The sequence below is a fragment of the Medicago truncatula genome, chromosome 3 (assembly GCF_003473485.1).
Source record: "Medicago truncatula cultivar Jemalong A17 chromosome 3, MtrunA17r5.0-ANR, whole genome shotgun sequence".
Taxonomy (NCBI): Eukaryota; Viridiplantae; Streptophyta; class Magnoliopsida; order Fabales; family Fabaceae; genus Medicago; species Medicago truncatula.
The window spans coordinates 48,597,051-48,610,111 of NC_053044.1; the positions used below are offsets into that span (position 1 = coordinate 48,597,051).

The 13,061-nt window shown below is 34.0% G+C and overlaps 1 protein-coding gene across 2 annotated transcripts; it reads right to left on the reverse strand.

Annotated features, from left to right (window-relative positions):
• Window positions 1-605: 605 nt before the first annotated feature.
• Window positions 606-6,779, reverse strand: LOC25491148 (CCA-adding enzyme). Of its 2 annotated transcripts, none has more exons than XM_024780213.2 (14): window positions 6,619-6,779; window positions 6,453-6,540; window positions 6,204-6,314; window positions 5,396-5,493; window positions 5,108-5,191; window positions 4,836-4,966; window positions 4,656-4,728; window positions 4,519-4,564; window positions 4,285-4,394; window positions 4,088-4,195; window positions 3,956-4,015; window positions 3,256-3,317; window positions 1,986-2,298; window positions 606-1,567 (listed from the first exon to the last, which is right to left on the reverse strand). In XM_024780213.2, the coding sequence occupies exons 1-14, from the start codon at window positions 6,694-6,696 to the stop codon at window positions 1,328-1,330; spliced, it is 1,602 nt and encodes a 533-aa protein (XP_024635981.1). In that variant the 5' UTR covers window positions 6,697-6,779; the 3' UTR covers window positions 606-1,327. The 2 variants fall into 2 exon arrangements, with proteins under 2 accessions (XP_024635981.1, XP_013461660.1); XM_013606206.3 differs by having other exon boundaries at window positions 6,453-6,531; window positions 6,619-6,776.
• Between the last annotated feature and the right edge of the window lie 6,282 nt (window positions 6,780-13,061).

A 13,061-nucleotide genomic window follows, 5' to 3' on the forward strand; every position in this document is an offset into this window, starting at 1 on the left:
GTCCTTGTAATATGAAGTTTTTTGGTTTTGGTCCTTCATGAATTTTAACTGTACAAAATCGATGATATGGCAGGGGGTAAACCGAAATTTTCTCAAGTTAATAGAGGTAAACCCAAATTTGCTCAAATTGCAGGGGGTAAACCGAAATTTCCTCAAATTACAGGGGGCAAAAATTTTCATGAAGGTCTAAAACCAAAAAATCATAAAATTACAAGGACGGAATCCCAAAAAAATATTTTACAGGGAGGAAAACTGAAAATCACCTATATTACAGAGGTAAAATACTATTAACCCTAAAATATATACCGACGTGAGTAGTATGTTATTATTCCAAAAGTGGAATCAATTATTTCACCAGCTTTTTAAATTGGCCACTTGCTCAACAGTCCACATATGGTATGGAAAAGAAAACGTAAAGCGAAATTCTACGATGGACATAAATTATACAATGGTTCATATAAATTATGATGAAGGATGATGAACAAACCTTATAAATAGAGAGAGATAATGAAAGCTGGTAAATTGGCTTTTTCAAAGTGGTCCATGAAAATAATTAATATCAAAATGATCCCTTAAATTTGTCATTAATTTCAAGCAATTTGTGATGTGGCAAATATGTGGATCACAGCTGGAGTTGCCATATATGCGATCATTATCCACGTTGGATTCAAGAACAGAGCAAACTATCAGGACTGAAATGTCCATCATCAATCTTTTTAGTGGCGAGGGTAAATTCCCCGTACAATTTTAGTGGGACAAAATAACTATTTACTCAAAAATAAACTATAAATTTGTTAGAAAATGAGGTTACCAAACAAATCTTTAGTTATCCGAGCTTATAAGCTACAGTATAAACTAGCTTATTGTGCTTGATAAACAAACTCTTAATCTATGCTTTCTCTTCTAAATGGCAACAATACTTCCCCAGTGCCACGTTTGGACTGAGTAATTAGTATGGACCACCAAATTAATCTCAACGATTAGAGTGCCACCATATCAATCATTTACAGAATTCTTGACGCAAAACAAAAAATAAGAACAAATGTTTCTGCCTTTTTGGGGTGGGGGCACTTTTTGATATAATACGATCTTCCTCCACTATCCGTTCGCTATGTAGCTTGTGAGTTAAATGCCCCGGATGCCAGACCAGAGTAGTACCCTTCCAAGTGTTGCAAAAAATTAATGAAAGATAATTTCTGCAAATACCTCTCTGAATTGGAATTAGACCTTCCACCAATATCTGATTATGATCAGACTATTCCCCTCAATAGAATGCTTATTTCACCAAAGTGTTTTCTCACATGATTTTTCTAATAAAACCTTCAAACTAGCCTCCCTGTGAAACCGAGCTGCTCTTTAATGCCTGATCCTGATATTGGTGAAGTGGGAACACAGTATCAAATACAATTCTTGCAAAAACGTGTCTGATTTCTTGTATATCACCATTAGCTAAGGACTCGTAATCAATTTTCATGCCTTGCTTTGACAGAGATCTCTTAACAGCACTCCTTTTCACACATTCGAAAATGTTGAATACCTTTACGTACAATTCTAATGGAATGAACACCTGTCAAATTGACGTAAAAATTTAGAACACAAATCAAGAAATATTCATACATTAACAAGGTTATTAAACTTCGTAAAAAGATGTGGCAAAGAATGTGAGTGAGAGTGCTCTCTCATTGTGAATCGTACCAATCGTGATTTTCACGCTCCCTCTCTCTACATGTTTTACCCATCAATGTGAGTGCCATTGGAGAGGAAAATGGAAGTCTCTATTTAATTGGATGATTAATAATAGTTAAGAATTCTAAAGAATAAATTTTATCTTGAAAATGGTGCATTCAATGCATTGAAACTTTATAAAGTAACTTTTTCTACTTAAAATTTATCAATTATTTCCACTTTTGTATCCTTAAAAAGTGCCTAAGGGCACTTGTTAGCAAGACTCAAAGTATATACATAAAAAAAGAAAAAATGCTCACTAGGTCTGAATGAGGGGCTTGAGGATAGTCGGCCATAGCCTGAGATACAAAATGTTCATCAGTCATTTGCAGCAGTGTCCCTCTAATAGACTCTGCAAGATCCCTAACCCCAGCTTCCAATGCCTTTGCATCCATACCAGAAGGATCTAATAATTCAGGAAATCTCATATCATGTGCCTTGTTGATCATCCCTGCTATGTTCACTGCTTCCAACAAATTCCCACCATTATGGACTGCAAGGCTAAATGCAGCAACCACCAGGGGGTCCCTTGGTCGATCACTCAATGCTTTGTGCAATGCTAGGATTGCAAACCTGAAAACATAGATTTAGCTATGAACTTTCCTTTGTTGATCCACTTGTAATGAGATTGTTCATTTTAGTGTGTACTGACGTGTAACCATATTCCACAAAGACTCAGAACAGTTAGGATTTAAGAAAAACAATGTCTAAAATATATTCCTGCCAATGACGAAAATTGAGAAAGGAAAATTTCAATCATACTATAATTGCCAAAGGATTTTGACAAATTAGTTAAACTAAAAATATGCAATAAACTAATAGCAAAAGGACCATTATATAACTACAATTGCTTCATAGAAAGAGACAAAGATAATTGAAGTAGATGTTTACATTGATGACAAGCATAAGGAAATAAAAGTTAATTCATGAGACATTTCCTCAGAAACAAAGGGAGAAAGGACTTGTAAATTTAGAATCCGTTTGTTTCAGATAATTATATTTTAGAAAGAAAAAAGAACACTTTAAAAAAAAAATGATCACTTTTAAGCATTTTCAACTTGTTTGTTTATAAGCTTTTGAAAATAATTAAAATCTTAACCAAAAAAATAAAACCTGAAATTTGATTATAATGAAAAACAATTTAAGACAACTTCTGAAAAATAATTTGAGTATAACGAGTGTGATAGATGAGAGATAATATTAAAGAGTGGTTTTCCTAATTGTAACAAACACAGATTAGCTTCTGGTGCACCTATCACTAAAAAAAATAATCACTAGAATTCTTTTATGTAAAAGTCATTTTCTTAATCCAAAACAAAAAGGGTTATAAATTCACGTCTTCAAACATAGGTCATCTTATACCACAATGACGTGATCTTCAAAGAAACCTTAATTGCAATTCTAGAGAAAATTATGAAATTACTCTCATTCTCGTAGAATTTCCTCTTCACAAAGCATTACACATTATGGTTATCATGTAATTAAAAGGAGGCACGGAAGATAAATGCAATTTTGTTGCAAAGGTCTTACCATAAGCTACCATAACATGGACGGTTTGGAGCCAAAAGCTTATCTAAATTGGAGAAGAGAGACTGCAATGAAATTCCAAAAGGTCAAATAAAAAACTGTCAATGTGGTGCAAATATGATACTTATTTTGAAATAATACCAAAGAAATACAAATTATTTTGCCAAGATTAGTTTGATAAACCACATAAAATTGAAAGGATCCTTGCCATAGCCCGACACCCCATCTCACTACTTGGACGATCTATGTTTTTTGCCGAGTGTATATTTGACAAGTAAGAAAGCTTTAATGAAAAGGTAGGAATACAATTGCTCAACCAAAAAGGATTTGGTGGCTTGTAGCAGAGAACTTTAAAAATCAAACAAGAATGACTGTGTTGCAACTTAATCAAGGTATTGCTAATGTGTGTATGTGCCTATACTGCATGTAAGTGCGTACATATGTATATCACACGTCCTTAAGTAGTGGAACAAAAGGAGCTTGTCATATTGCATATTCTAGTTTAAGTCATAAGCAAGGATCATGTGAGATGTTGTACAGAATTGTATTCAATTCCGAACAAGCACATGTTTTGGAAGCACAACTTCATTTACAGGATAACAAACAAGCTACTGGGTTAGCTTAGGAAGAATGATCTCTTGTATGGTTATCCAGAAAACTTTCCGGTGTAAACTCCGTGAAAAAGAGTGAGGTTACCACTTACCAAAAGCATATTGGTCCTTTTGTCCCTCCTTCGAAATCCATGGTGAGCAAAATAAGCAGCCTGTAATGTTCAATCTCAATAAACATTCATTCCATGATTGAGTCAAAAACTAAATGCAAAATTAACATATACCTGGAAGGGAAGAAGTATATCTAGCAGTCCAAATTTCCATAATAACCGCAGAGAAGCTTCACCAGAACCATAAGCTAGCATATAATTTATTTCCATCAGGAGCCTTCCCTGAAAAGATAATAGAAAAATAATTCATCCAGGACATTAGCATTATAGTATCATTTATATAATCAAACAAATAATGACACTTTAAATACCTTATCAAGTCTTAATACTGAAGAAGACAGATTTTTGATAAAATGAGCTGTCTCTTTAGATATACTAAATCCTAAGCGAGCAGCAATTCTAATTGCACGTAGAATGCGAGCTGAAGAAAGGAAAAATGGAGTCAAACAAACCAAGCTAATTCAAAGCGTAGGTGATTCCGAAATGGTTTACACTACATAAAATATAGGAAATCAGGATGAAGTAGTTGATCAATAGAAACTCACCACAATCTTCCCGAAATGAAATATCTGCAGGATTTATAGTTCGTACCTATTTATACAGAAAATTCAGTTGAAAAACCCTCACAATTCTGCTGGGAAAGAAATATAAGAAAAACGGTTTTTAAGAAATACATGCACACTTTAGCTTTTCTAATATCTTCTATTCCTCCCATGTAATCATATACAACTCTTTCATATGGGTCAAGGATCAACCTGCAAGAACATGAAGTTAGTTAACAGCATAAGTACAAAATAATGTGTGGATTTTAAATCAATCAGAGAGACCACAAAGAAGACAATCGCACAAACTGGTACACTACCCATTAATTGTAAAGTCCCGGTTTAAACAATTCTTCCACCGAAGAAGGTCCTTCTCGCAACTATTAGGTGCTTTCGTGTGATGAGACGATTCCACACCCTTCTTGCCTCTTGCAGTGTTAAAACTTGACACCTAATTGGACGGGAGATAAAATAATCACCATAAACAGTAATACAAGAAATACGGGACTTAAAAAAAATTCAAGCCAACATTTTTGCACAGAAAGTTCAGAGCATAGCTAAAATTCTTTAAAGTTAAGCAAGATCTACCAACCTCAACAATGGTATCATCCATGTGAACATGGCATATGGGGAAACGTTTGCCAACAATCTTACACCAGGAAAATACTTTCATCACCTGCAAATTGAGTCAATGTTTGTCATGCAATATTACAAGGTATCACCCTTTTATGCAAATCCAAATGACAGTGTAAGCACAACTATAGCCCCTTGTAAGTTGTAACTGCGTTTTATTAACTCAGGTCAATCTATGGAGTTGTCCAGTAGACTGTAAGTTCGTAAATAATTTTAAAAAATAAAAATTATAATAAAAGTAAGTAACCTCTTTTAGCTCAGCTGAAGTTATAATATCAAAGTCCTTTGGTGTTTGCTTTAGAATAAGATCCCGTACACAACCTCCTACAAGGTATACATCGTATCCTACAACGAGAAGAAAACAATTTCTTGACATTTCAAAAGGAGGATATACACAATAACGCAACCAAGCAAAAGCAGTGAAACATGATTAATCATTACGAAGTACAATATAATCAAATCCATCTTACATCATTACTGTAATCAAAGCAAGCATCTAAAATTTACTGCGCAGCTGAAGATCAGTTATTATTGTTGCTTATATAAACCTAGAAGTCTTGGAACCTTATGCGTGCTTAAGGTATGAACATACAAGACCAGTTACAAGGTTATTGTTCTAAAATCTATTCTTTTAAACCAGATGATAATGCAATTGAAAAGTTGAAATTTTGGAAACTTCTAGCCTAATATTTAGATAAAAGTAAAAGGCACCACTGTTTTCACATTGACAAGGACCCATGCTGCTACAATTGGCGCGGGGGTGGGGGTGGAGGGGGATGGTTACGCGCTGAATTGATTGCAGCGTAATTATTAATGATTTCAAACAATTCATTTCGGTGCTTTGTGAAGGTACATAATTGACAAGAATTTAACACGAAACAGATGCGCATTACAAAAATGTATTTGTCAAATAAGCATAAATCATAAATCCATGTTACATTATGATGAACAAATTATCATGTAAATGGTCTTCCTTTAATCTTCCATATAATATAAAAATCCTTAACATAAGTTAAGAAAGACACATGAAGAGTGATAAGAACAATAATACGTACCCCTTTTCTTGAGCCCATTTAGAACCTTCCGGGCAGCGGGTCCAATGGACGAATTGTGAATTCCAAGCTCTTTGGTACCTATCTTCTTCCATGCAGGGGATTTCTCATTTCCTTCACCAATTAAACAACAACAAAAATTCCATAATTACACAATACAAAAAACCCAATTCAAAATTTCAAAAAATGAAAATAAAAACCCTTGATTTCTTCACCACTAACAATTGAGTTAAGTTGAGTGCTTTCACTTGCCTTCTTCACGAATTGAGACACCACCGCCACTATTTTCGTCTGTGGAAGTTTCGGATGCATTGACCGCAACGATAGATTTCTGCACAGCCTTAATGAAATGAATAATGGAATTAGGGAAGAAGCGAGAGAGAGTGAAATGTAGATGAAGATGAGTGAGGATTGGTACCTTACGAAGATATTGGAAGGGAGTGGGACGAAGATGAAGAGTGGATTGGCGAACGAATTTGAAGCCAATGACCGCCATGGAAATCAAAAGAGATGCACACTTTGCATTTCGCTTGTGTACACCGAGCTAGCTAGCGCATAGGGTTCGGGGTTTAACAGCATAGTTTTAAAACTCGACTCGGCAGAGATACTGGGTCGTCAATGGTTGAACCACCGAGTCATTGGTCGAACCGCATGACTGAACCGGATCAACTCAGATGGCTCGGTTAGATAACTCGGTCTTGAGATTAAATTTATATAACTATTTAATCGGATAAAATCGGATTTAATCGATGACTTGCTCATTTAAAAACTAAAAAAACTGACATATAATATTTACATTAATATTTTTACTGCTATATTTTAATGATAGGAAATAGATTTTGTTTTGCATATATATTAATATTAATATAATATGTAGATTTTCTAAAAAAAAATATGATGGGTATATTATTATTGTGTAAATATTATATTTAACAATAATTTTCTCTTTTTAAAAGAAAAAAAAAATGATGTGTTCTTGCCTCTTATAAAATTAAAATGTTGGGCTTTTCCCTCTATTGTACAAAAAAAAATTAAAATTAAAATGTAATATATTAACATACATATATTATTTCAATTTATAACCAAGATTTGAAGTTGTTGTAGTGGTTAAGCTTCCAACTACTCATTTTAAAGTCCACGGTTTGATTCCTATTGTTCTTAATTTTTTCATATTTTAGATTTTTCTACAAAAGTCCAAGTTGTTGAAGCATTTATCGGTATTAAATGTATTAAACCAAGCATTAATTAGTCTTAATTCGTGTGCTTAACGACTAATTATGACAGAAATTGAAAAAAAAATTACTAAACCGGATTGACTCATAAAACCGGCCGAGTCACCGATTTCCACCGGTTTTTACCAAGCCAAGCCGGTTTTAACCGGTTCAATTGCATGACCGATATGATAAACAGCTCGAACCGGATACACCACCGATTCACCTCTTAAAATGAATAAGTGAAAAATACGTAATTCAAATATATGTGGTATCCATGTTAATTAGATTATATACTCGCGTCACGAGGACAATGGTTTTTTTTTTTTCATACCAAAATGGGTTTTACTTTTTTTTTTTTTAAGGAAAAAAAATGGGTTTTACTTGTTTTTAAAGATATATAACTAAATTCTATAAAGATTAGAAGAAAAACAATGTTTCCATCGACATAGGTCAAATTAAAAATATGGACCAAAAAACAACTCTCTTCGATAAGAAATGTAAAAGACAAACATGTCACATTGGTATATTATTTTGTGAGGAATAGGAATTTAAGCCCCCTACTCTATATAAAAAGTTGGATTTTAATCAGGAAGTTCTAAAAAGTGAGTTTGGTGCTCTCTTATATAGTAGTGCACATAAAAGCATACATCCTTGTGATTAATGATATATTTTTACAAAAATAAAACAATATTCATTTTAATTAATAGAGTATATAAAATATTACAACATACTCAACATCGTTAAAAATGTAAAGAATGAAACTGCAAACAAACTCACAACATCCAATTTGATAGATTACAACAACCAAATTTCTACAAGCAATACGATTAAATTAAAGTGACCGAAATATCTATGCCTCTAGAACTGCAACTTTGACATATAAATCATCAATTTGATATGTAATTGATTGAAATTGATCTTTCAATAGAAACAAAACGAGCATTGCAACATGACAGGAAATCAAATAACATTGTACAAGACTACGAACGATATAACGTCATACTCAGACGACGAAATCCCAAGGAAAAACCTAGATCAATTTAAAAATAACTTGTTTAAATTAAAATAGAGAGAATAGGATGGAGCGAAGTGATTTTAAGTCAAAACTTGATCCAAAACTAGCTCCTCAAAAAAAATATGGAATAGAGAATAGGATCAACTTGTGGAGAGAAAGAGCCTTAATTAATTGATATTTTGAATCAAACCAATCACGAGCAGTGCTCTTAAAAATGTTTTACTTTCTCCAAAGAGAAAGTCTTACCTAGGCACAAATACAAATGAATAATGCTTGGGCACACTCACATGAATGGAGAAAAATAAATGATAAAAAATCAAGTCATATCATTCAATTATTTTCTCTTTTAACTTTATCAAATTTATGTATGTGTGTCTAACCATTTTTCATTTGTATTTGTGTCTATGTAAGACTTTCTCTTCTCCAAACATATATATTATAAAATAAAATATATAGGGCCTGTTTGATTGTGTTTTCAGTTTTTGTTTTTTAAAAGCATTTTATAAATCAATTTTTAGAAACTATTTTTAAGAAGAAAATAAAATAAATACCTGCTTGGAATCTTATTTTTAAAAAGTGTTTTATAGATAAGAAAATTCTGTCACTTATTTACAAAAATGCCATTAATGAAAATATACCACATTTTCGTGTTTTTAGTTTTGGAAACTGGAAACTGAAAATCAAAACATTATTTAGCAGTTCTCATTTTTTAGTTTTAAAAACAGCAAAACATAAAACAGTTTTGGGAAACAATTTTTAAAAAGTAGTCAATCAAACAAGTTTTAGAATTTTCAAATTTTAGAGAAGAGAAAACAGTTTTCAAAAACAGAATCAAACAGGCCCATGATCATAGCATTTTGAATAAAAATATCTGTAGAAGCTATTACTACATACGTTTATACTTTCTCTCTCACAATCTCTTGATTTGAATGATACTTTGTCTGTCCGTGCCAATAGCAAAATGGGAGTGAAAATATTTTTAAAGTTAAAATATGGTTTAAGTCCCTGCAAATATGTCTCGTTTTGGTTTTAGTCTCTGTAAAAAAAAAATTGTTTTTGGTCCCTGCAAAATTTTTTGTTTTTGAAAATAGTCCCTGACTCCACTTTTGTGATGATTTGCATACGTGACACATTATAACTGAACCAATTTTGTAGTTTTTGGTCCTTGCAAAATATTTTGTTTTTAAAAAAAGTCCCTGTAAAAATTTTTGTTTTTGAAAATAGTCCTTGAAGGGACTATTTTCAAAAACAAAAAATTTTGCAGTGCAGGAACTAAAACCATATTTTAACCTATTTTTAAAGTATTCCAAACCACTTGATAGAGATCTACTAGTCTTTCACCAGATAAAGATCCATGATCTAACTTATTTAAGTTTAGTTTTGTTCGACTTGTTTAATAGTAAGACCAAATTTAAGCTATTAAAAATAACATATATGTTTAAATAGGTTGGGCTTAAGCATTTTTAAAAGGCCTATTGTGCTTGACTGTTGATCGGCCCATATTTATAAAATAATAAATAAATAAATTTAACATTTTCAAGTGATAAAAAAAAATATCTTTTTGACTCAAGTCTAGTCGGATGACGGCGTCACGCGTGTGATATATATATATATATATATATAACTTTTTACATGATGACATGGTATAAAACTTTTTACACCAAGAGTTCATTAAAATTAAACTCAATATTATTATATTATACATGTAAGTATAGATATATAGAATCTCTTCACGTAAGTAGCTAGGACAACGTTGAGTTTTTGTTTTACGATAAGGAATTCTTTGATGTTGCTGATTAAAATGACTTGCATCATTTTCATTGCTGATGCAGCCATTTTTTTGGACATACATGAATTCTATGGCAGAATTCGTATACAACCGTACTGCTTTTGTTCTCTAATGAAGAAGACGCGTTTTTGTGAAAATAAAAAGCCAAATTAATTTTGTTTGAACTTTGTAAATCGTATTAATATCACTTTCTCAAGATCGTACAGATCTATCTTCATTATAGGCATATACGCTCTGTATGCAAGTTGTTATCATGTTGTACAATGTGGTCCAAACCAATTAAGCATGGAAGTTTGCATAATAAGATCAATCAAAAGATATCGTAAGGCTCTAATGTATGAACTACAGTGCAATTCTTGGTTTGTCTTTTGTTTCTGTGCTCCTACTTTTTCAAGCAGATACTGCTTTGTTACCCCAATTTAACTTGTTGAGTCATTTTCATGCATCACAGCCAAATTGATGTGATTCTATATTGTAGCTTTTGTAAGTAAGAATGCATATATGAGTAATATATGCTGAAACATTTTAATTAATGTGAGGCAGACGTCTCTGACCTTAATTAACCTTATAGTTATAGAAGGTAGTCGGTTTTAGTTTGCTCTCCAGCCGGTGGCTTCCGTTCGTCCGTGTTTAACCCTCCGTCGTCGTCGTTTCTTTGAGTCGCCGTCTTTGCAAGGGACATGGTGGGTCGTTCTAGGTTGTTTGATTCAGATTCAGTTTTGATCAACAGGTTTTTGAGCGAATCCGACGCAAGTGGCAATCTCAACGCTTTTGGGGTTTGGTGTGTTGGGTGGTTGTTGTTCGGTGATCTGTCACCAGTGTTTTCGTTTGTTTTTTGTTCGTGTTTGTTTCGTTTGTGTTGTTTGTTACGTGTTTGTTGTGTGTTTTATGAGGCTTTCTATCTGGACCTGTTACGTTTGGTTTTTGGGAGGTTATTTTTGTTGTTGTTGTTAGGCAACTTGTGTTGCGCAATGCCTAGCTTTTTGGCATCAGGTGTTGTGTTGTTTCTTCCGGGTCTTCGGTCTTCTTATTGTTGGGATATTGAGGCATGGGTATGCGTATGGTTCCTTGCTCATATGTATACTCCGTACCTCGTCGGTGGTGTGGTTGTGTTTGGTGTTGGTCGTTTTGTGCCGTTAGTGTTGTGTTGGTGTTGTTCTTCTTTCGTGCAACTTGGAGGTATTTATGGTGTGGTTCCTTAATTGTTTTGTTTCATCTGTGTGATCTTGAGTCGCCAGATAATGCCTGAAAGAGTTTGGTGCTTAGACGCTCCGTGTTGGCGGTAGTAGTCATTCATGTACCTTCAGATCTTTTTTGGGTCCTTTTTCGGGTTGTGTTTGGTGGGCTCTTGTCGCTTTTTGGATTGGTTGGTGTTTACTGTGGTGCCAGACGCCTTCTCTTTGTCACCGTCGGATGCCTGTTTACGAACTAGGTAGTGTTCCCATTCAGACTGGCGTCGTTGTCTGTGTTTTGTTGTTGGGTTTCATCTTCCTTTTAGTCTGTATTTGGGTTACTGCCTGTTTCTTGGCGAGGTGGTTTGGAGACGTAGTTTTTGGGGGTGATGATGTGTGGTGGTGATTGGTGTTTTAAGTGAGGAGGCGGGTGTATGTTGGGGTGATTTCCTTTAGAAGCAATCTTTGTTACACGGGTCCATGTTCGTCGTCTCTAACTCTTGTTTGTGCTTTTCTGGGTGGTTTAGGTGTTTACCGAGTTTAGGGGTTGCGCGTCACGCTGTGTTGAGTCTTGTCCTTTTTATTTGTTTGTTATTTAAACTTCGCACGCCATGTCTTTCGTCTTACATATTGTGTGCTGGTTTTTGATAGGCCGGTTCATTTGGCTTCAAGATCGGAAGTCGGGGTCTAGCTGCAATCTTTGTTTGACTTGGTTTGATTTTTCTCTAGTGCATGTACCGAGGGCGAGGGGTGCCCTGCTAATTTGGTACTATAGTCTTGTGTGGGCCGATCACTTTTGATTCGAGATCAGAAGTCAGTTTTTTGTCTTAAGTTGGTTTTTGGGCTTTGTGTTGTGCTCTTTCGGTGGATCGGAGGTCACGAAGTTTGTGATAGCTGCATGATCCTTCGGTTAGGTGCTCTTCGAAATGTGGCTTAGCTTGGGTGTTGGGGTCTAGGAGTTTTATTTTGAGGGTGTTATTTGTAGGTGATTAGTGACGATGGGCGGTGATGAATACCGTGTTTACAATGCTTGTTTCTTTGGAGTCTATTTTAGGTGGTGATGTGTTTTGGTGGGTTTATCTCCAGGGTGTTTTTAGGTGGTTATGGTGTACCGTCTATATGCGGCACCATTTGTATCTTGTTTAGTCCATACCTTGCATCTTGCGGGGATAATGTTTAATAATATTTGCCGATTAAAAAAAAAAAAAAAGAAGTTTTAAATTACGCTACGGCACAATCACAGACATATATACATTGTTTTTGTGGTAGTATGTGAATGTCAATATTATCCTCTTAGTACACACTTGAAAGAAAACAAAATATGAAGGAAATTAATAACCTTTGTTAATGTTTTATGAAAATTTGTAAACCTGTAACTAATTATATTATATCTATATATCAGTTTCTCAGAATCGATATCAAAGAACAAGGCACATAGTATTGTGAAGTGAAGTGCACAAGCTGAACTATCAACCATTAATTTCATCCAGCTGTGACACAAACAAAGAATGACTTGTAGTCCTCACGAAACAAAACCATGTATTGATCAGCAATACTTTGGAAGAGTATTATTTTTTTAAAATTAGAGAGAAAAAAAGACAAACACGAGAGAAAATTAATAAATACGTACGCTACCTAAACACCCCGAGAAGAGTAATTTAATAAACATAG